This window comes from Salvelinus alpinus, chromosome 13 (assembly GCF_045679555.1).
Source record: "Salvelinus alpinus chromosome 13, SLU_Salpinus.1, whole genome shotgun sequence".
NCBI lineage: Eukaryota > Metazoa > Chordata > Actinopteri > Salmoniformes > Salmonidae > Salvelinus > Salvelinus alpinus.
The window spans coordinates 50,689,152-50,714,047 of NC_092098.1; the positions used below are offsets into that span (position 1 = coordinate 50,689,152).

General features: G+C 42.2%; 1 protein-coding gene across 1 annotated transcript; it reads right to left on the minus strand.

The window, feature by feature from the left end:
* Positions 1 to 22,285: 22,285 nt before the first annotated feature.
* On the minus strand, positions 22,286 to 24,121 carry supt4h1 (SPT4 homolog, DSIF elongation factor subunit). The gene is made up of 5 exons (XM_071339729.1): positions 23,895 to 24,121; positions 23,528 to 23,634; positions 23,382 to 23,437; positions 22,896 to 22,949; positions 22,286 to 22,700 (listed from the first exon to the last, which is right to left on the minus strand). Exons 1-5 carry the CDS (start codon positions 23,961 to 23,963, stop codon positions 22,633 to 22,635), a joined length of 354 nt encoding a protein of 117 aa, XP_071195830.1. The 5' UTR covers positions 23,964 to 24,121; the 3' UTR covers positions 22,286 to 22,632.
* Positions 24,122 to 24,896: the final 775 nt, after the last annotated feature.

Consider the following 24,896-nt stretch of genomic DNA (forward strand, 5'->3'; position numbering starts at 1 on the left):
CCTCTGTTCTAGAAGTGGCTGAAGAAGAAGAAGTTGTCTCCTTTTTAACCCCCCTCAGCCCACGTGGTACAAACCACAGAAGAAGAAGTCTAACAGTCACAGCCGCTCTCTTTCTTTCTTTCTTTCGCTCTTGCAGGTGAAGTTTATCACGCCTACCAGGTCCTACGAAGGAAACCCACAACAGCCATGTCATCGTCCTCTAATATACATGTATCAATTGATTGGAAATCAAACAATTTCTGAATCTGCCCTGTTTGCTCAAATGAGGCCTTATTTGAGACATATCCTGTCCTAGCCCCATAGCCAACTTTAACTTCAGAACTTTTTTGGATAAACTTTCTTTGTAGGAAATTAAGGCCAATGGAGGGAAGTGAATGTGCCAAAACATGTCAGTAGACGGTTTTAGTGCATCAACACAATCATTTCTGAAGTAAACGAACTGATATACAAACTAGGAAACACTGAAGACACAGTCAGGACTATAGCCCCTGATCACATCTACTATCACCCAAATACTAACACAACCCCATGTTGCTTTCTGTCATCTAGATTGCTTCATATTGTCGAGAACACAGGTACAACATGAGAAGAGAAACTAAAATCTTTCAATGATGAGAAGAGAGGTCAACTAGGATAGTGTTCATGATGTGTGTGTGTGTGCCTCTCCACGTATATCACATAGTTCATAGCTAAAAGAATGACAGGTGAGAGCAGTCCATGGTTGTTGTTTTGAGAGTGAAATTTCAACCACAGGATTATGCCATGCTAACCTAATTTCAACATAGACAAACCTTGTATAAAATATGTTGAATTTGTACCTTTTGAAACAACGTCAGATCTTCAATATTATATCCACTATCAGAGAAAAAGAAACTTGAGACAGCGCAGTATCTCCTACTGGATAAAGAAGCTATAGCTACCATTTGGTCTCCGATCCAGGATTTTAACCAAACCCAGTCCTGCTTAGCTATGATATTTGTCACTGACTATTACCAATGTGCTATCATGAGAATAATTGTTGAAGGATTTCCACTTCAAAACTAAATAGATTCACACTGAGCAAAAACTCCACATAAATTCAACGCCTAAAAAAGTGTGATGATGTTGAATCAACGTGGGAAATTAATTGGATTATTATTAATTGCAAAAAGTCATCATTTCCGATTTTCTTTTACCCAACTTTTGACTTTTTTTTAGGCCTATAGCAACAGCTTTTTGTTTCAATTCAACCCAAAATTCAACTTAAAAATAGCCAATACAATAGGCCTAGGGTTTCAAGCTCTGGTTAATTAAATATTTCCTGATATTTAGGGATATTGAACTGTTTTTGGTTGTCAAAGCAACCAAATATTAACATTTGAAGGATATTTATCTTCTGCTTGGATAGTTCCATCTGAAATGTTGACTTAGTCTGGCTTTAATTTCAGTTTGTCTACAAATGAATCATTAATATGTTGGATTCACATCTCAACCAAAAAATCAAAGTTAAAGAATAGGACTAAATCAAATTAAACATTTAATGTTTGATTTTGATTTAGTCCTATTCTTTAACTTAGATTGTTGGTGGATGGAACGATCCAAGAAGAAGATCAATCTCCTTCACATGTTGATATTTGGTTGGCGTTGTAAACCAAACACAATTCAATATTACTTTTGTAATACAGTAAGTTGCCAAAAGTTATCTTACAAACGAATGTAACATTCAACCTTAAAATGAGTAATAAATCCATGGTCACTAGTTACTGTAACTGTAAATGTCTTCTTATGTGATCATGTAAAGCGCGCAGGTTCAAAGATAGCATGCACAGGTCGTCGCAGGTCTGTGGAGAGCTTCACAATTGCTGTAATAATCTGTGCAGAATCTCTGAACGGCATTGATCACTTTCACCATGTCCTTTTAATGTAATCTCAAGTGTAATCAAGGCCATTTGGCTCTGCTATTATGAAGCACAGTGCTAAATAAACAACATATCTGACATTGTATTCCCATTTGAACTTTGCTGTGCTTTTAAAATGGTTGATAGCACATGGATAGACATTTAGGTGACAACTAAACCAAACATTGATTTTAATTATTTAACTAGGCAAGTCAGTTAAGAACAAATTCTTATTTACAATGACAGCCTACTGTTCCTAGGCCTAACTGCCTTGTTCAGGGGCAGAACAACAGACTTTTACCTTGCCAGCTCGGGGGATTCAATCTAGCATCTCTTTGGTTACTGGCCCAACGCTCTAACCACTAGGCCACCTGTCACCCCGATTGATTCCTTTGAAATTTGGTTGTGCTTTTAGGTGGTTGAAAGCATAGCGATAACACATTGGAACTTTTGTCTGTCTTTTTGAGTGGGTTATAATCTCATTGATCAAACGTCTCAACCAAATATTACTCAATTATCCACGCTGAAATGACGTGGTGTGCTCAGTGATGTAGTTATAAGCACACAACACGTAATCATTTATGTGAATGAACTGCTCAGTGACTTTATCTGCATTGGTACTGTGTAACTGTTCACTACCCACGGCAGATGGGCGGTGAAAAGGCTGAGATAGTGGGTCTGATACAACTACTTCAGGAAGTACCTGTTGAAAGAAAAAAAAAAACAACACATGTTATTTCCTGTTGGAGGCCTACACCAGCCCTTCAGACGACATTTATAAAGAACGCATGAGTTTAAGTTGTTTGGATATAAACGTCCGCTACATGGCATATATTATAGATACCTATTATTTATTTATTTTTCCTGATCTTGAAAAGAGGATATACTGTACGTGCAGTATATGTTAATACTGTATAAAGACATTCTTATAGATAAGATTAAACTATATACAGATTGTATTATAGTAGCTAGAACATAGCTCCTCCCCTTTGCCCTGACCTCATTTGTTGAAAGGCTCACTACAGCACATCTAGAGACAACACAAGAAAAGAGAAGAAGAAAAAGAAATGACGTGTTCTCCACAGTGCTCTCTCATACTGGCTTCATAGCTAAATATTTTTCATCCGGTGCGTGTCTAAGCAACCCACAGCTCAGAAAGAGATGGAGGAAGTGGGGGGGGGGGGGCTGCCTGCATCATACCACATAACCACTAACGTGCACATGAGAAAATGCACTTTACTTTTTTGTTGTTGAGTTTTTAATGTTTATAGAAGATGCATTCTTCATTTTCATTTAACAGTTTTGAAAGGCCTCTCCAGTTTACATTAAATCTGTGTGTAAAAGGCACAGGGAGAAAATACGTGTACGAATCAGTTTGTGCAAATGCAAGCAAACTTGATCACTACTATTATTATTCTCTAGACAATCATGTTTTTTGGGGGGGGGCGTACATATATTTCCAAATCAATGAATGCTTGCCAGTAAAATTCAAGTCAAGTACGTTTATCAACAGGAGCTGAACTCTTCACAACAAGAGTCCTCTCTCCCTAGATCTTTGTCTATAGGAGATGGCCCAGAGGCGTCCTTATGGGTCTGGCTGGTGGAAAAGTGACTTTCCACTCTGCCGTTTCTTTTAGGGACTCCACCACCATTGCTGTTCACAGTTGAAAGGCCAGAGAGGTTTCAATTCCCCCCTCAGAGCCTGTGATGTGAGAACACTATCCACTACAGCCATGGTGAAACAGTTTGTAACTATGACAACCTGGGAGGTGGAAGGGCAGTGGGTGGGAGAGGGGGGGGGGGGTCTATGGGGTTTGATGAGATGAATGGATAGGGCAGTGGGTGGGAGAAGGGGGGGGGGTGTCTATGGGGTTTGATGAGATGAATGGATAGGGCGGTGGGTGGGAGAGGGGGGGGGGTCTATGGGGTTTGATGAGATGAATGGATAGGGCGGTGGGTGGGAGAAGGGGGGGGGGGTCTATGGGGTTTGATGAGATGAATGGATAGGGCGGTGGGTGGGAGAAGGGGGGGGGGGGGGGTCTATGGGGTTTGATGAGATGAATGGATAGGGCGGTGGGTGGGAGAGGGGGGGGGGTCTATGGGGTTTGATGAGATGAATGGATAGGGCGGTGGGTGGGAGAAGGGGGGGGGGGTCTATGGGGTTTGATGAGATGAATGGATAGGGCGGTGGGTGGGAGAAGGGGGGGGGGGGTCTATGGGGTTTGATGAGATGAATGGATAGGGCGGTGGGTGGGAGAGGGGGGGGGGTCTATGGGGTTTGATGAGATGAATGGATAGGGCGGTGGGTGGGAGAAGGGGGGGGGGGTCTATGGGGTTTGATGAGATGAATGGATAGGGCGGTGGGTGGGAGAGGGGGGGGGGTCTATGGGGTTTGATGAGATGAATGGATAGGGCGGTGGGTGGGAGAAGGGGGGGGGGTCTATGGGGTTTGATGAGATGAATGGATAGGGCGGTGGGTGGGAGAAGGGGGGGGGTCTATGGGGTTTGATGAGATGAATGGATAGGGCGGTGGGTGGGAGGAGGGGGGGGGGTCTATGGGGTTTGATGAGATGAATGGATAGGGCGGTGGGTGGGAGAAGGGGGGGGGTCTATGGGGTTTGATGAGATGAATGGATAGGGCGGTGGGTGGGAGAAGGGGGGGGGGGGGTCTATGGGGTTTGATGAGATGAATGGATAGGGCGGTGGGAGGGAGAAGGGGGCGGTGGGTGTTGAAAAACTGTGATTATATGAAATACCATTGGAACACTGGAAAAGGAGTGACGAAGTGTAATCTGAAGATCCGTTTTAGTGTCAATAGTTTCACTTTTAGTCACCAGTGACACCAACAACTGTAACAGCAATCTACTAGACTGCATTTAGTTCATCTTTTGAATGTAGGCCTACTAGAATAAAGTTATTTTAACCTCTGACTTTTTTAATGCATATATTCACATGGCACAAGCACATACCGTTGTAGTGTTGCTGTGGGTCTTAGGACAGCAAGTCGTGTGTTTACAATGTCCATACATTGAGAAAAAACATGCCTTGTTTGAAGAATGATTCTTTATTGAGATGGGTTCCATGCTGTATACAGTACCTTGATTTCTTCCCATGAATCTATCCCTATGATAAACACATGGCGTATGGGTATGGTATGGTATGGGTTGTATGTGTATGGTATGGTATGGGTTGTATGTGTATGGTATGGGTTGTATGGTATGGTATGGTATGGGTTGTATGTGTATGGTATGGTATGGGTTGTATGTGTATGGTATGGGGTGTATGGTATGGTATGGTATGGGTTGTATGTGTATGGTATGGTATGGTATGGGTTGTATGGTATGGTATGGTATGGGTTGTATGTGTATGGTATGGTATGGTATGGTATGGGTTGTATGTGTATGGTATGGTATGGTATGGGTTGTATGTGTATGGTATGGTATGGTATGGGTTGTATGTGTATGGTATGGTTTGGGTTGTATATGTATGGTATGGTATGGGTCGTGTGGTATGGTATGGTTTGGGTTGTATGTGTATGGTATCGGTTGTATGTGTATGGTTTGGGTTGTATTTGTATGGTATGGTATCGGTTGTCTATGTATGGTATGGTATGGGTTGTATGTGTATGGTATGTGTATGGTATGAGTTGTCTATGTATGGTATGGTATGGGTTGTATGTGTATGGTATGTGTATGGTATGAGTTGTCTATGTATGGTATGGTATGGGTTGTATGCGTATGGTATGGTATGTGTATGGTATGAGTTGTATGTGTATGGTATGGTATGGGTTGTATTCGTATGGTATGGTATGGGTTGTATGGTATGGTATGGGTTGTATGTGTATGGTATGGTATGATATGGTATGGTATGTGTTGTATTTGTATGGTATGGTATGGGTTATATGTGTATGGTATGGTATGGGTTGTATGTGTATGGTATGGTATGGTAATGTATGGTATGGTATGGTATGGTATTGTATGGTATGGGTTGTATATGTATGGTATGGTATTGGTTGTATGTGTATGGTATGGTAATGTATGGTATGGTATGGGTTGTGTATGTATGGTATTGTATGGTATGGGTTACATATGTATGGTATGGGTTATTTACAGTTGAAGTCGGAAGTTTACATACACTTAGGATGGAGTCATTAAAACTCATTTTTCAACTACTCCACAAATTTGTTGTTAACAAACTATAGTTGGTTAGGACATCTACTTTGTGCATGACACAGGTAATTTTTCCAACAATTGTTTACAGGCAGATTATTTCACTTATAATTCACTGTATCACAATTCCAGTGGGTCTGAAGTTTACATACACTAAGTTGACTGTGCCTTTATACAGCTTGGAAAATTCCAGAAAATTATGTCATGGCTTCAGAAGCTTCTGATAGGCTAGTTGACATAATTTGAGGTGTACCTGTGGATGTATTTCAAGGCCTACCTTCAAACTCAGTGCCTCTTTGCTTGACATCAAGGGAAAATCTAAAGAAAACTGCCAAGAACTCAGAAAAAAAAATGGTAGACCTCCACAAGTCTGGTTCATCCTTGGGAGCAATTTCCAAATGCCTGAAGTTACCACTTTCTGCACAAACAATAGTACGCAAGTATAAACACCATGGGACCACGCAGCCGTCATAGGAGAAAGGAGATGCGTTCTGTCACCTAGAGATGAACGTACTTTGATGCGAAAAGGGCAAATCAATCCCAGAACAACAGCAAAGGACCTTGTGAAGATGCTGGAGGAAACAGGTACAAAGTATCTATATCCACAGTAAAACGAGTCCTATATCGACATAACCTGAAAGGCCGCTCAGCATGGAAGAAGCCACTGCTCCAAAACCGCCATAAAAAAGCCAGACTACGGTTTGCAACTGCCCATGGGGACAAAGCTCGTACTTTTTGGAGAAATGTCCTCTGGTCTGATGAAACAAAAATAGAACTGTTTGGCCATAATGACCATTGTTATGTTTGGAGGAGAAAGAGGGAAGCTTGCAAGCCGAAGAACACCATCCCAACCGTGAAGCACGGGGGTGGCAGCATCATGTTTAGGGGGTGATTTGCTGCAGGAGGGACTGGTGCACTTCACAAAATAGATGGCATCATGAGGGAGGAAAATTATGTGGCTATATTGAAGCAACATCTCAAGACATCAGTCAGGAAGTTAAAGTTTGGTCGCAAATGGGTCTTCCAAATGGACAATGAACCCAAGCATACTTCCAAAGTTGTGGCAAAATGACTTAAGGACAACAAAGTCAACGTATTGGAGTGACCATCACAAAGCCCTGACCTCAATCCTACAGAAAATATTTCAGCAGAACTGAAAAAGCATGTGCGAGCAAGGAGGCCTACAAACCTGACTCAGTTACACCAGCTCTGTCAGGAGGAATGGGACAACATTCACCCAACTTATTGTGGGAAGCTTGTGGAAGGCTACATGAAACGTTTGACCCAAGTTAAATAATTTAAAGGCAATGCTACCAAATACTAATTGAGTGTATGTAAACTTCTGACCCACTGGGAATGTGATGAAAGAAATAAAAGCTGAAATAAATCATTCTCTCTACTATTATTCTGACATTTCACATTCTTAAAATAAAGTGGTGATCCTAACTGACCTAAGACAGGGAATTTTTACTAGGATTAAATGTCAGGAATTGTGAAAAACTGAGTTTAAATGTATTTGGCTAAGGTGTATGTAAACTTCCGACTTCAACTGTATGTATGGTGTGGCATATTATAGGTTGTATGTGTATGGTATGGTATGGGTTATATATGTATGGTATGGGCTATACAGTGGGGAGAACAAGTATTTGATACACTGCCGATTTTGCAGGTTTTCCTACTTACAAAGCATGTAGAGGTCTGTAATTTTTATCATAGGTACACTTCAACTGTGAGAGACGGAATCTAAAACAAAAATCCAGAAAATCACATTGTATGATTTTTAAATAATTAATTTGCATTTTATTGCATGACATAAGTATTTGATCACCTACCAACCAGTAAGAATTCCGGCTCTCACAGACCTGTTAGTTTTTCTTTAAGAAGCCCTCCTGTTCTCCACTCATTACCTGTATTAACTGCACCTGTTTGAACTCGTTACCTGTATAAAAGACACCTGTCCACACACAATCAAACAGATTCCAACCTCTCCACAATGGCCAAGACCAGAGAGCTGTGTAAGGACATCAGGGATAAAATTGTAGACCTGCACAAGGCTGGGATGGGCTACAGGACAATAGGCAAGCAGCTTGGTGAGAAGGAAACAACTGTTGGCGCAATTATTAGAAAATGGAAGAAGTTCAAGATGACGGTCAATCACCCTCGGTCTGGGGCTCCATGCAAGATTTCACCTCGTGGGGCATCAATGATCATGAGGAAGGTGAGGGATCAGCCCAGAACTACACGGCAGGACCTGGTCAATGACCTGAAGAGAGCTGGGACCACAGTCTCAAAGAAAACCATTAGTAACACACTACGCCGTCATGGATTAAAATCCTGCAGCGCACGCAAGGTCCCCCTGCTTAAGCCAGTGCATGTCCAGGCCTGTCTGAAGTTTGCCAATGACCATCTGGATGATCCAGAGGAGGAATGGGAGAAGGTCATGTGGTCTGATGAGACAAAAATAGAGCTTTTTGGTCTAACTCCACTCGCCGTGTTTGGAGGAAGAAGAAGTATGAGTACAACCCCAAGAACACCATCCCAACCGTGAAGCATGGAGGTGGAAACATCATTCTTTGGGGATGCTTTTCTGCAAAGGGGACAGGACGACTGCACCGTATTGAGAGGAGGATGGATGGGGCCATGTATCGCGAGATCTTGGCCAACAACCTCCTTCCCTCAGTAAGAGCATTGAAGATGGGTCGTGGCTGGGTCTTCCAGCATGACAACGACACAAAGCACACAGCCATGGCAACTAAGGAGTGGCTCCGTAAGAAGCATCTCAAGGTCCTGGAGTGGCCTAGCCAGTCTCCAGACCTGAACCCAATAGAAAATCTTTGGAGGGAGCTGAAACTCCGTATTGCCCAGCGACAGCCCCGAAACCTGAAGGATCTGGAGAAGATCTGTAGGGAGGAGTGGGCCAAAATCCCTGCTGCAGTGTGTGCAAACCTAGTCAAGAACTACAGGAAACGTATGATCTCTGTAATTGCAAACAAAGGTTTCTGTACCAAATATTAAGTTCTGCTTTTCTGATGTATCAAATACTTATGTCATGCAATAAAATACAAATTAATTACTTAAAAATCATACAATGTGATTTTCTGGATTTTTGTTTTAGATTCCGTCTCTCATAGTTGAAGTGTACCTATGATAAAAATTACAGACCTCTACATGCTTTGTAAGTAGGAAAACCTGCAAAATCGGCAGTGTATCAAATACTTGTTCTCCCCACTGTATATGGTATGGTATGGTATGGGTGCTATAACAAGGACGCTAGCTGCTAGTTGTTAGGCATCTGCACTCAGAAAAAAACTGTTCCAAAAGGATTCTTTGGCTGTCCCTATAGGAGCACCCTTTCTGGTTTCAGGTAGAACCCTTTTTGGTTCCAGGTAGAACCCTTTTTGGTTCCAGATAAAACCCTTTTTGGTTCCAGGTAGAACCCTTTTTGGTTCCAGATAAAAAAACTTTTTGGTTCCAGGTAGAACCCAAACGGGTTCTTCCTCGAACCAAAAAGGGTTCTTCAAAGGGTTCTCCTATGGGGACAGCTGAAGAACCATTTTAGGTTCTAGATAGCACCTTTTTTTCTAAGCGTGTGTGTGTGAGTGCCAGAGGGGAAGTGATCAGTGCTTGTCTGTATGATGAGCACAAAGCATGGGGCTTACAGAGACCCACACTGTCCCTAGAGATATTCCTTATCTGGGCCGGCAGCCATTTCCCCTCCCTACCTCCCCCTGCCCTCCCTGGCCTGGCCCTCCCTGCCTCCCCCTGCCTTCCCTGGCCTGGCCCTCTCTGCCTCCCCCTGCCCTCCCTGGCCTGGCCCTCCCTGCCTCCCCCTGCCTTCCCTGGCCCTCCCTGCCTCCCCCTGCCTTCCCTGGCCCTCTCTGCCTCCCCTGCCCTCCCTGGCACTCTCTGCCTCCCCCTGCCTTCCCTGGCCTGGCCCTCCCTGCCCCCCCCTGCCTTCCCTGGCCCTCTCTGCCTCGCCTGCCCTCCCTGGCCTGGCCCTCCCTGCCTCCCCCTGCCTTCCCTGGCCCTCTCTGCCTCCCCTGCCCTCCCTGGCCCTCTCTGCCTCCCCCTGCCTTCCCTGGCCCTCTCTGCCTCCCCCTGCCCTCCCTGGCCTGGCCCTCTCTGCCTCCCCCTGCCCTCCCTGGCCTGGCCCTCTCTGCCTCCCCTGCCCTCCCTGGCCCTCTCTGCCTCCCCTGCCCTCCCTGGCCCTCTCACATGATGTGCCTCAATTGGCACCCTATTCTCTATATAGTGCAGTACTTTTGATCTGTCTCAGCCTGCCACTGGATAGCCCTGCCACTGGGTAGCCCTGCGTCCCAGCTCACCCTGCCACAGGATAGCAGCTCAGCCCTCCAACCCTCCAACAAGGTCTATACGTCCAAACCAAGGCTAACCTGACCAGTCTGTAGTTTTGTTTTCCTCGTCAAATTTCCAAGCAAAATTGTTCTAATGAAATATTCTATTCTCCATCTATTTAGTAAAAACCCCCATTCGCTCAGTTCTGTGGCTGTTCTGAGTACTATTTAAAATTAAAGAGGAAGTCTGATCAGCCCTTATGAAACGGAGTCATGTGTAACAATGTGTGTGTGTGCTGCTGTTGGAATATTCAGAATCGCCCTTGCTGCCTTTTTCATCGTCCCTCACCCCTTGCAAGCCAGGTTTACAGTAAGCCTAAGAAGCAGTGAGGATTCAGTAACAGCTTTGGCCCAGAAATACATCACACCGGAACCTCTGTTGACATATATACTAGCTCGTTTCCTCTGTTTTTCACAAGGCGTTCAGACCATCAGATGACTTTGATAGATAACCCAGAAGTTACAACATCAGCTAGACATATAAGATGACATGAGGCCTACAGATACTCATCAACAATGTATTGAATTGATACATTCCCCTTCAAGATACTGATAGAAGCGTAGACATGTCCAAATAAGGGCAAAACCAATCATAGGAGCCTCAACCACCAATGAGACCTGGTCTTTAAGGCTTGTGTGTGTGTCCCTGTGAGAAGCAGACAAAAGAGGACGTGCTTTCCTTTGCCGGAGAGAGGCGGAGTCTGATGATCTTGTCTACAGGGGTTGGAGCAAGACCACACGGGGGGGGGCGGGGCTGTGAACACCATGAACTTTCCCGCCTGACCTGGGGTTGACAAGGGTTTCTGTACCAAGGCGCTGATAGCTGATTTAACTGGTTTTTTGTTTTCACTTACCGTGCAGTTCTTCATCGTGTTTCACATTGGCTTAGTGAAACTGCCCTTAAACTATACATCTAGGATTTAAATCGGTAGAACCATGAGAGGAGACATCAAAAATATATCAGCAAACATGTCTTCACGTTGTGACATAGAGCTGAGACGTTATAGGCTCCATAGTGATAAATGAAGCGTAAAGTGGTTCCTCCTTTAAAAGTTACGATTTTACACCGGCGGGACTTAGAGGTAGCCAGCAGTGTATTCACCGAGAAGCTATCAGAGGCTTCAGGCACCAACACCCCCTCCCCTCACCACAGAGGAAACTGAAGTGACACCCCAAGGCGGGCTAACAAACTCACAGTTGATTATACACATGGCTCTCATTTGACTAGCAACCGTTCCTGACCACTGGTGCTTGTGGTTCAGATCACTTTGTAACTAGGTGTTCCATAACTGCTCATTTATCAAGTCATCTGAATAGGCTTCCGTTTTTTTTTCTTCTCTCTCTCTCCAGAAAAGACCATGTCAAACAGGATTGCTTCAAATAAAAAGGTTATTTTGTCAGGCAGGCCAGTAGGTATCTACCCAGTGGTAACCTGATTGCATGATATGATACAACCCAAATCAGGCCATGTGGCATCCAAACCAACACGTGACACCCCATGAAGAACTTAAAGATACTCCAAGAATATCACTATTGTTTGGAATGATAATGAAACACAAAAGATCTCATCTAAATATACTATCACTGTTTCATATTATATCCATATAGAGTTACATTTCAATATAGGAAACTGATATCGATATCTGAGATGATCAAATGGTCATTTATGACGTACAAGGTAAAACCCGAGGTAAAACATCCAGTAGTGCAATATGAATTGAAACATGTCATGACAGAATATCTCGTGTTAAATAGAGGCCTCGTCTGCAAAAAAAAAAAACATATACTCTCCACTTAGCAATGAAGTACGTGTGATATTTTAGCATTTTGGCGTGGCCACAAGTTTAAGACAGCTCTCATAGATTCAACTAGCGAAGGGAATCTGCGGTATGTGCATGTAGATTGGGTTGGAAGGTGGCAAAATGTGCAGAACATTCTGCACTCGGATGTGCATTCAAAAGTAACAAGGCCACACTAGAAGCACTCTTGTTACAACTACTGTGGTTTCACAAAGCTGCTGAGACCAACCGTAAACCAGCCAGGAAATACGAGATGTAGCAACTCACTGGGCACACCACATCATTTCAAAGTCCTTAGTATGGCGTCTGGAGGGGATGCTTGCCGTTTTAAGGGCTCCTGACCAACTGTGCTTTTTTTTCTTTGTTTTTACGCGATGTTTGTAACTTATTTTGTACATAATGTTGCTGCAACCGTCTCTTATGACCGAAAAAGATCTTCTGGACATCAGAACAGTTACTCACCTCCAACTGGATGAAGATTTTCTCTTTAATGTTTAATGAGTCTGACGCAAAGGATATACTGCTTTGTGAAGACAAGGCCCAAATCCCTGTCATCAGCGTGAAGAAAAGACAGAGAAAAAAGGGGAGGAGGGCGGAGGGTGCCTTGTAAGAATTCGCCGACGTAAAGAGGTAAAGAGGTAAACCACCACTTCCCTCTGTATTATTGGCCAACGTGCAATCATTGGAAAACAAACTGGACGATCTACGATTAAGACTAATCCTACCAACGGGACATTAAAAACTGTAATATCTTATGTTTCACAGAGACTTGGCAGAACGACAACACGGATAATATAGAGATGGCTAGCAGAGCAGCTATTCATAGCTGTCTATTTACCACCACAAACTTGCACTAAGACCGCACTCAAAGAGCTGTAAAAGGCCATAAGCAAACAAGAAAATGCTCATCCAGAAGCGGCGCTCCTAGTGGCCGGGGACTTTAATGCAGGGAAACTTAAATCAGTTTTACCTAATTTCTACCAGCATGTCACATGTGCAACCAGAAGAAAAAAAACTCTAGACCACCTTTAACTCCACACACAGAGACGCGTACAAAGCTCTCCCTCGCCCTCCATTTTGTCAAATTGTCAAATTTGTCCATAATTATATCCTCCTGATTCCTGCGTACAAGCAAAAACTAAAGCAGGAACTACCAGTGACTCGCTCAATACGGAAGTGGTTAGATGACTCGGATGCTATGCTACAGGACTGTTTTGCTAGCAGAGACTGGAATATGTTCCGGGATTCATCTAATGGCATTGAGGAGTATAACACCTCAGTCACCGGCTTCATCAATAAGTGCATCGACGACGTAGTCCCCACAGTGACCGTACGTACATTTTCCAACCAGAAGCCATGGATTACAGGCAGCATCTGCACCAAGCTAAAGGCTAGAGCTGCCTCTTTCAAGGAGCAGGACACTAATCCAGATGCTTATAAGAAATCCCGATATGCCCTCAGACGAACCATCAAACAGCCAAAGCATCAATACAGGACTAAGATTGAATCCTACTACACCGGCTCTGATGCTCGCGGATGTGGCAGGGCTTGAAAACTATTACGGACTACAAAGGGAAACCCAGCCGTGAGCTGCCCAGTGACACGAGCCTACCAGACGAGCGAAATGCCTTTTATGCTCACTTCGAGGCAAGCAACACTGAAGCATGCATGAGAGCACCAGCTGTTCCGGACGACTATGTGATCACACTCTCCGTAGCCAATGTGAGCAAGACCTTTAAACAGGTCAACATTCACAAAGCTGCAGGGCCAGACGGATTACCAGGACATGTACTCAAAGCATGCGCGGACCAACTGGCAAGTGTCTTCACTGACATGTTCAACCTCTCCCTGGCCGAGTCTGTAATAGCTACATGTTTCAAACAGACAACCATAGTCCCTGTGCCCAAGAAAGTGGAGGTAACCTGCCTAAAGGATTACCGCCCCGTAGCACTCACGTCGGTGGCCATGAAGTGCTTTGAAAGGCTGGTCATGGCTCACATCATTACCACTATCCCAGAAACCCTAGACCCCTTCACATACCGCCCCAACAGATCCACAGATGACGCAATCTCAATCACACTCCACACTGCCCTTTCCCACCTGGACAAAAGGAACACCTATGTGAGAATGCTGCTCAATGACTACAGCTCAGCAATAAACACCATAGTACCCACAAAGCTCATCGCTAAGCTAAGGACCCTGGGACTAAACACGTCCCTCTGCAACTGGATCCTGGACTTCCTGACGGGCCGCCCCCAGGTGGTAAGGGTAGGCAATAACACCTCTGCCACGCTGATCCTCAACACGGGGGCCCCTCAGAAGTGCGTGCTTAGTCCCCTCCTGTACTTCCTGTTCACCCACAACTGCATGGCCAAGCACGACTCCAACATCATCATTAGGTTTGCTGACGACACAACAGTGGTAGGACTGATCACCGACAACGATGAGACAGCCTATAGGGAGGAGGTCAGAGACCTGACAGTGCCAGGACAACAACCTCTCTCTCAATGGAAGACAAAGGAGCTGGTCGTGGACTACAGGAAAAGGAGGGCCGAACTCGCCCCCATTCACATCGACGGGGCTGTAGTGGAACGGGTCGAGAGTTTCAAGTTCCTTGGTGTCCACATCACCAACAAACTATGATGGTCCAAACACACCTAGACAGTTGTGAAAAGGACACGACAAACATCTTTTCCCCCTCAGGAGACTGAAAAGATTTGGCATTGATCTCCAGATCCTCAAAAAGTTCTACAGCTGCACCATCGAGAGCATCGTGACCAGTTGCATCACCACCTGGTATGGCAACTGCTTGGCATCTGACCGTAAGGCGCTACAGAGTGTAATGCGTACGGCCCAGTACATCACTGGGGCCAAGCTTCCTGCCATCCAGGGCCTCTATACCAGGCGGTGTTAGAGGAAAACACCAAAAATTGTCAGAGACTCCAGTCATCCAAGTCATAGACTGTTTCTCTGCTACCGCACGGCAAGCAGTAACGGAGCACCAGGTCTAGGACCAAAAGGTTCCTTAACAACTTCTACCCCAAAGCCATAAGACTGCTGAACAACTAATCAAATGGCCACCGGACTATTTACATTGACCCCCCCCCACCCCCCTTTGTTTTTGCACTGCTGCTACTTGCTGTTTATTATCTATGCATAGTCACTTTACAAATTACCTTGACTATCCTGCACCCCCACACATTGACTCAGTACCGGTACCCCCTGTATATAGCCTCATGACTAACCTGTACCCCCACACATTGACTCAGTCCCGGTACCCCCTGTATATAGCCTCATTACTAACCTGTACCCCCACACATTGACTCAGTACCGGTACCCCCTGTATATAGCCTCATGACTAACCTGTACCCCCACACATTGACTCAGTACCGGTACCCCCTGAATATAGCCCCGTTATTGTTATGTTATTGTGTTACTTTTTGATTGATTCCATTTTTTTATTTTATTTAGTAAATATTTTATCAATTCTATTTCTTGAACTGCATTGTTGGTTCAGGGCTTGTCAGGAAGCATTTCACTGTAAGGTCTACACCTGTTCTATTGGGCGCATGTGACAAATAACATTTGATTTGAAGTGGAAATTTGGGTTGAGACGTTGATCAATGAGATTTCAACCTTTATTCACCTACTCAAAAAGGACAGCCAGAAGTTTGTTGAATTTCCAGTGTGTTATCACTATGCTTTAAAAGCACAACCAAATTCCAATGGGAAAACAATGTCAGCTTTTTCGTTTAGTTTGTTAACTAAATGTGTTATCACTGCACTTTCAACCATTTCCCTTATGTTGAAATTACCATTTACATAGTTTTTCCACCATGACCCTTCATCTACATTCCTAAGTCTCAAACTTGTACAAAACGTAATATGTATATATATTTTTTAATACACCCGGTACCGGAATAGTGATATCCATGATGTTCTCAGTAAATTTGACCTGCAATTTCACACCCGCAATTTGACCTATATAACTTTTGAATGGTGTGTCCTAGAAACAAGTTACTTTCATGTACAGTACCAGTCAAACGTTTGGACACACCTACTCATTCAACAGTTGTTGTTTTTTTTAAACTATTTTCTACATTGTAGAATAATAGTGAAGACATCAAGACTATGAAATAACATAAATGGAATCATGTAGTAACAAAAAATTTGTTAAACAAATCAAAAGATATTTTAGATTTTAGATTCTTCAATGTAGCCACCCTTTGCCTTGATGACAGCTTTGCACACTCTTGGCATTCTCTCAACCAGCTTCCCCTGGAATGCTTTTCCAACAGTCTTGATGGAGTTCCCACATATGCTGAGCACTTGTTGACTGTTTTTCCTTCACTCTGTGATCCAACTCATCCCAAACCATCTCAATTGGGTTGAAGTCAGTAATTGTGGAGGCCAGGTCATCTGATGCAGCACTCCATCACTCTCCTTCTTGGTCAAATAGCCCATACACATCCTGGAGTTGTGTTTTTGGTCATTGTCCTGTTGAAAAACAAATGATAGTCCCACTAAGCGCAAACCAGATGGGATGGCATATCGCTGCAGAATGCTGTGGTAGCCATGCTGGTTAAGTGTGCCTTGAATTTTAAATAAATCACTGACAGTGTCACCAGCAAAGCACCCGCACACCCTCAGACCTCCTCCTTCATGCTTCATGGTGGTAACCACACATGCGGAGATCATCCGTTCACCTACTCTGCGTCTCACAAAGACACGGCGGTTGGAAGCAAAAATCTCAAATTCGGACAGATTCCCTTCAGTCTAATGTCCATTGCTCGTGTTTCTTGGCCCAAGCAAATCTCTTCTTTTTATTGGTGTCCTTTAGTAGTGGTTTCTTTGCAGCAATTTGACCATGAAGACCTGATTCTCGCAGTCTCCTCTGAACAGTTGATGTTGAAATGTGTCTGTTACTTGAACTCTGTGAAAAATGTATTTGGGCTGCAATCTGAGATGCAGTTAACTCTAATGAACGTATCCTCTGCAGCAGAGGTAACTCTGAGTCTTCCTTTCCTGTGGCGGCCCTCACGAGAGACAGTTTCATCATAGTACTTGATGGTTTTTGCGACTGCACTTGAAGAAACTTTCAAAGTTCTTGAAATGTTCTATATTGACTGACCTTCATGTCAACTTCTTTGGGACTGGGGGGCAGTATTGAGTAGCTTGGATAATAAGGTGCCCAGAGTAAACTGCCTGCTACTCAGGCCCGAAAGCTAGAATATGCATATAATTAGTAGATTTGGATAGAAATTTGGATAACTCATTTGGCAGGCAAAAACCTGAGAAGAAATCCAACCAGGAAGTGGGAATTCTGAGGTTTGTGATTTTTCAAGTCATTGCCTATCGAATATACAGTGTCTATGGGGTCATATTGCACTTCCTAAGGCTTCCACTAGATGTCAACAGTCTTTAGAACCTTGTTTCAGGCTTCTACTGTGAAGGGGGAGAGAATAAGAGCTGTTTGAGTCAGGTGTCTGGCAGAATGCCATGAAGTCAGTCAGGTGCGCACACGTGAGAGGTAGCTGCGTTCCTTTTCCTTTCTAAAGACAAAGGAATTGTCCGGGTGAAACATTATTGAAGATTTATGATAAAAACATCCTAAAGATTGATTCTATACATCGTTTGACATGTTTCTACGAACTGTAATATGACTTTTTTGACTTTTCGTCTGAACTAAGCGATCGCGCATTGAGCATTTGGATAACTGGGCTAAACGCGCGAACAAAAAGGAGGTATTTGGACATAAATTATGGACTTTATCGAACAAAACAAACATTTATTGTGGAACTGGGATTCCTGGGAGTGCATTCCGATGAATATCATCAAAGGAAACCCAATTATTCCCATTACAGAATTAAAAAAGCAATTTTGGACTGACCAATGTATACATTTTCAATTACATGCAACTTAAAAGTTTTATATCACAAAATGTCAACCTTAAATCTTTTGGACATTAAAGCAATGTTGAGGCGATCCTATTTAACTCAGACAAGAATACACATATGATAGGCTTTCTGCAATGTTTTCTATATATTACCTAGTATCTAACTGACAATCTCTTAGAATAAAAAAAAATACAAATATTGTAATCAAAACTTAAAAATAACTGATATAGGCACAAGATGGAAGGAGTGTTGGAACTTAACTAACGGAATTACAGTTAGCGAAAATGTATTGTCTTTTGTTGATGTAGGGTTGTTATTGTTAAAAAATATATATATTGTAAAAAAAAAATTTTTACTGTAAGTGGCTTTGGATAAAAACGTCTGCTAAATGGCATATACTATAATATTATCAACATTTGAAGGAGGTATATTTTGTGCCACTGACTTAGTCTGTCTATAATTCCAGTTTGTTTAAATTAATAATTGATATGTTGGATTCACGTCTCCATCTCAACCACACAAGTTAAAGAATAAATAGGACTAAATCAAAATCCAACTTTATTTAAAGTGCATTTAAAATTTGAACTGATTTAGTCATATTCATTCTTTAACTTCGATTTTTTGGTTGAGATGGAGACGTGAATCCAACATATAAATGATTAACTTGAAGATTACATTGAGATAGTCCAAAGCTTGAAACACTAGGCTTATATGTATTGTCTATTTTTAGTTGAACCCTGGGTTGGATTTAAACAATAGCTGTTTATGGTTTTGCAAATGCTATATATGCCTAAACAGTAGGCCTCTCATTGATGATATAAGACTTATAAAGTATGGCTACGTTCCATATGCTCTGTTAAACCTACTCGTTTGGATTGACTTTGATAGCAATGGTGCATCTATTTAGTTATTATCTATAATCATTGTCATGACAGCACATTGGTAGTAGACAGTGACCCGATATGAAAGCTAAGCAGATTTGTGCTTGTTAAAACCCTGGGCGGGACACAAAAACGATGCTGTAGATTAACTTCCATAAAGGAGGTGCTGCCCAGCCTATAATTTATATTTTCTGATAGTGGATATAATGATGAAGATCTGACATTGTTTCAAAGGTACAAATTCATTTTATTTTATACACGGTTTGTATATGTTAGAAATTGGTTACCGTGATGACAATCATGTGGTTGAAATTTCACCCTCAAAACAACAGTTTATGTTGATTTTTTATTTTTTTTCAAATCCAATGGTTCAGTATTTTCCACGTAGATTCCACGTCGCAATATATTAACAAATTACTTTGAAACAACGTTGATTCAGCCAGTTTGTGCCCAGTGGGAACTTATTATATACTGTACATCGTTAACCTATTCTTCACTATCTTTCAAGTTGAATTTGTGATCAGATTTTTTATCCAAATACTTGTTTTTGTTTTCCCTGGTTTCCCTATAGTTCCAAAACAACTGAAAATGTAATATAGATTCCATGTATCTCTAACAATGATATCCTCAAAAGGGGGAAATGATGCTGTGTTCTTACAGGTCATATCATGACCTCTTCTTACTCCTCAGTGTGAGAGTGAAGAGTCTTGCTGTGGGGTTTTGGTGATGTGTGTAAGAAACACAGAAATATCATCTATACCGAAAAAAAATATAAACGCAACATGCAACAATTTCAAAGATTTTGTTGAGTTACAGTTCATATAAGGACATCTGTCAATTGAAATAAATTAATTAGGCCCTAATCTATGGATTTCACATGACTGAGCAGGGGCACTGCCATGTATACAGCTCCAATTGGATGCTCCCTCAAAACTTGACATCATCTTTGGCATTGTGTTGTATGACACCTACAACTACCCCTACTGTATTTATTTATTTTGCTCCTTTGCACCCCATTATTTATATTTCTACTTTGCACATTCTTCCACTGCAAATCTACCATTCCAGTGTTTTACTTGCTATATTGTATTTACCTCGCCACCATGGCCTTTTTTTTGCCTTTACCTCCCTTATCTCACCTCATTTGCTCACATTGTATATAGACTTATTTTTCTACTGTATTATTGACTGTATGTTTTGTTTATTCCATGTGTAACTCTGTGTTGTTGTATGTGTCGAATTGCTATGCATTATCTTGGCCAGGTCGCAGTTGCAAATGAGAACTTGTTCTCAACTAGCCTACCTGGTTAAATAAATAAAAAATGAAGAAAAAAAATGAAAAAACTGCACATTTTAGAGTGGCTTTTTTAATTTTTACACTGGTGGTACCATTGTGTTGGGTGTCATTGGGTGTGTCTGTCATGTGTAGAGGAAGGAAAGAGGTGGTACCATTGTGTTGGGTGTCATTGGGTGTGTCTGTCATGTGTAGAGGAAGGAAAGGTGTTCAATCAAACGTGACACAGGGTATGTGGTTCTTCTGACCCAAAAATACACCGGGCTACCATCCACCTCAACCGTTTTTTCCCCTTCATAAAACTGCCTCCTTGCACTTCTGAAGCACAGTATCTTTGTCCAAGCAGACAGTATCTTTGTCCAAGCAGACAGTATCTTTATCCAAGCAGACAGTATCTTTGTACAAGCAGACAGTATCTTTGTCCAAGCAGACAGTATCTTTGTCCAAGCAGACAGTATCTTTGTCCAAGCAGACAGTATCTTTGTCCAAGCAGACAGTATCCTTGTCCAAGCAGACTGTATCTTTGTCCAAGCAGACAGTATCTTTGTCCAAGCAGACAGTATCTTTGTCCAAGCAGACAGTATCTTTGTCCAAGCAGACAGTATCTTTGTCCAAGCAGACAGTATCTTTGTCCAAGCAGACAGTATCTTTGTACAAGCAGACAGTATCTTTGTCCAAGCAGACAGTATCTTTGTACAAGCAGACAGTATCTTTGTCCAAGCAGACAGTATCTTTGTCCAAGCAGACAGTATCTTTGTCCAAGCAGACAGTATCTTTGTCCAAGCAGACAGTATCTTTGTCCAAGCAGACAGTATCTTTGTCCAAGCAGACAGACACTCAAAGTAGGTTCTTTTAAGATTCCTTTGAGCAAAAAAAAAAAAAGCAATCACCTTATTTTCATGTTATTTCCCAGTGCCCCTTCCAGTTTACAGAGCATGAGGATGTAATATGAGTAGTAAAGTGTACTGCTGACCTCTGTCTATGATTCCCATCAACAGGAGGCAACTTCCTAATAACAAGGCCTGTTGAGCTACACAGTGTAGCCTCAATACAGGAACTGAACAACAGCTGACACACAAAGCAGGAACATCAATTAAATCATATCCTGTGAAATGGCTTCAAAATATGTCATTTAAAACTGTCATGGAGGCTGTGAGTACTTTCATGATCAGAAAATATACTCTTCACCCGATTTTATAATGAAAAAAAAAAGTCAATCTGTCTAGTCAGCTGTATTTGCAGTCAGCTTTGTTAGCGATAGAGAAAGCACTGACCTAAACGAATAGTACCAACTATCAATCGAGGGACTTATCATTAAAGACGACATTCAATCCGATCGCGCTTTACCGACAATACACCGATTAAAAGCAGCGTTTCCCGGTTCGCTGAGACCCCATCCACAGTAAATGCATTATATGTTTGCTCAATCAAAAAATGACGTTGCCAGTAAAGCACGGTCGCATTGAATCATGGCCTTCAGTCATTTATGTAATACATGTACCACTAGCCACTTTAAACTATGCCACTTAATATAATGTTTACATACCCTACATTACCCATCTCATATGTATATACTGTACTCTATACCATCTACTGCATCTTGCCATGCCGTTCTGTACCACCACTCATTCATATATCTTTATGTACATATTCTTTATCCCTTTACACTTGTGTGTGTGTATAAGGTAGTAGTTGTGGAATTGTTAGGTTAGATTACTTGTTGGTTATTACTGCATTGTCGGAACTAGAAGCACAAGCATTTCGCTACACTCGCATTAACATCTGCTAACCATGTGTATGTGACTAATAAAATTTGATTTGATTTAATGGCTGACCTTTGTACAGTATACATCAGTTAAATGTAGCTCGTGACTGCCACCCGATGGACTTATACATTATTTTAAAAGATTCATTCAGGAACCTGCAGTTACACAGCCCCATCGTGTGATTGATTGTATACTGTTACTGGGGGGTGTAATGTCAAGTGAGTTCATTGAAGACCGATGCCAGAGATTACATTTTTTATAAAAACAACTTTAGAGTTTATTATGATAAATACACTCCGGGTTTGTAAATACAATTTTTTTCAAAGTTTTAATTATAGCATAATATGAGAATGTCTATTCTAGCAGAGTGAACCCATCCCATTGAAAACAAAAATCGACACATTACCCAAATTAAACAAGACAGTTCTATGAGATGTTACACATAATGAAAATCAGACTTTGCACTTGTGTTTGGCAAACAGAACATTAGCGACATCAGTCTCCACAGACTGTGTTTATGGATGTGTTGTTGCACCGTGAAGCTGTGCTGAAGATGACCGCCTGTCCCCGTGTAGAGAGAGGTAACGATCAGGCTTATGTCTTAACAGCGGTGTCTCTGGATTTGTAGATCACTCCTCTGCTCTTCAGCTCTCTCACCACCCCTGCAGGACAGAAATAAGAACAACATTGAGAGAAAGAAAAGGTCACACAGTGGATGGGATTCAATGAAAGCAGCTTGAGAACCCAAGAGGATTCTGCAGTTTGTTTCCTGATTTTTGAACACATATGCCAACATTTTCTCAATGGCTCCTATAGTAGACGGTTGAGAATATACACTGCCTTTGAACGTGACATACCTGGAGGTAACCGCCCTGTCACCGTCACAGCATAGACACCAGGCTTGAAGTTACCTGAACAGGAAAAGTGAAATACAAAACAGCACTAGAACATTATAGGTGGTCCTGTATGGGTCAGTTGGTAGAGCATGTGTGTTTGATTCCCACGGCCACCCATATATAAAATGTATGCACGCATGACTAAGTCACTTTGTATAAAATTGTCTGCCAAATGGCAAATAGCCAGCCAGCAGGTAGCCTAGTGGTTAGAGCGTTGGACTAGTAACCGAAATTTTGCAAGTTCGAATCTCCGAGCTGACAAGGTAAAAATCTGTCGTTTTGTCCCTGAACAAGGCAGTTAACCCACTGTTCCTAGGCCGTCATTGAAAATAATTTGTTCTTAACTGACTTGCCTAGTTAAATAAAGGTAAAATAAAAGAATACTTCCAAGGAAACGTTTGAAAGAAAGTCATAGACCAACACGATAAACTATGACAACAAACTTACTGATTCTTTGCCACTTAGCCACCCAGCTGTCCTCAGGGCTCATCTGAGCTATGACCCTGTAAACAGAGATCGAATGCTTTAGCAATTAGCCCACACTTGCTGTCTAGAACTGGCACTAAATCATCAATTACAAGTAGAGAACTTACCCATCAAACGAGGAACTTGTACACTCATAGACCATCTCTCGATTCCCCTTCATCTGAAGGTACGACTCACAGTTGTCACAGCCATCATATTCAAACTGGTCAATAGTCTGTGTGGGGACAGGAGAAATATGGATTCAATGAATACACATGGCTAACTGGTTAGCTAGTCATGTTAGCACGTTACACAAACATTTCAGCAAACGTTACGTTTAATAGATAGTAGCAAGCTTTTTAAAACGTTTCGTTCGATAAATTGTAAGTAGCTAGGACAACCTCTCAGAGTAAGCTAGTGTCTACAAATGTATGCCACTGCCAGTTGAAGAAAGCAGATGGTCAGCTTTGCTAACGTTAGCTTGCTAGTATTTACCTTCACAAGAGAGCACAGAAGACATGCCCGCAAATGGCGGAGGTCCTTAGGACAAGTTTCCAACGCCATCTAGAAAATAGCAGCTGATATTTGAGAACTCTATCTGTAAACGCTATCAAATAAAAGCGTTTCAAAGGCGTTGTTTTGATTTTCACCGCTCTTAAACTGGCAAGATGAAATAAGTACTTCCGGTTGACGGGTCACAGTTTTTTTGGACGCTTAGTTTTGAGTTTTAATTTCCCGTGCACAGTGAAATATCTTTCTTGCAAGCCGTAAAACCAACAATGCTGTAATCAATAACGTAGTAGTACAAAAAAATAACATACGGTATAACAAAAACACACGAGAAATTAAACATACGAAAAAAAGAAAGTAAGTTAGCATAAGGAGTATACTTAACATTAGGAACAACTTCCTAATATTGAGTTGCATCCCCCTTTTGCTCTCAATTCGTTGGGGCATGGACTCTACAAGGTGTCGAAAGTGTTCCACAGGGATGCTGGCCCATGTTGACCCCAATGCTTTCAACGGTAGTGTCAAGTTGGCTGGATGTCCTTTGGGTGGTGGACCATTGTTGATGCACAAGGGAGTATGAAAAACCCAGCAGTTCAAATAAAATAAAATAACAAACCAGTGCATGTGGCACCTACTACCATACCCCATCTACCATTCCAGTGTTTAATTGCTATATTGTAATTACTTTGCCACCATGGCCTATTTATTGCCTTACCTCCCTTATCTTACCTCATTTGCACACACTGTATATAGACTTTTTCTACTGTATTATTGACTGTATGTTTGTTTATTCCATGTGTAACTGTGTTGTTTGTATGTCGAACTGCTTTGCATTATCTTGGCCAGGTCGCAGGTGTAAATGAGAACTTCTCAACTAGCCTACCTGCTTAAATAAAGGTGAAAAAAAATAAAAATAAAGGCTTTTAAATACTTTTATTGTCCATTCACCCTCTGAATGGCACATATACAGAATCCATGTCTTCTTCT

Coding starts and splice junctions, on each gene's coding strand:
- supt4h1 (XM_071339729.1), bottom strand. CDS start 23,963: ATGGCGTTGGAAACTTGTCCTAAGGACCTCCGCCATTTGCGGGCATGT. Junction 23,635..23,894: donor TTCTGTGCTCTCTTGTGAAG/GTAAATACTAGC, acceptor GTCCCCACACAG/ACTATTGACCAGTTTGAATA. Junction 23,438..23,527: donor ACAAGTTCCTCGTTTGATGG/GTAAGTTCTCTA, acceptor CTCTGTTTACAG/GGTCATAGCTCAGATGAGCC.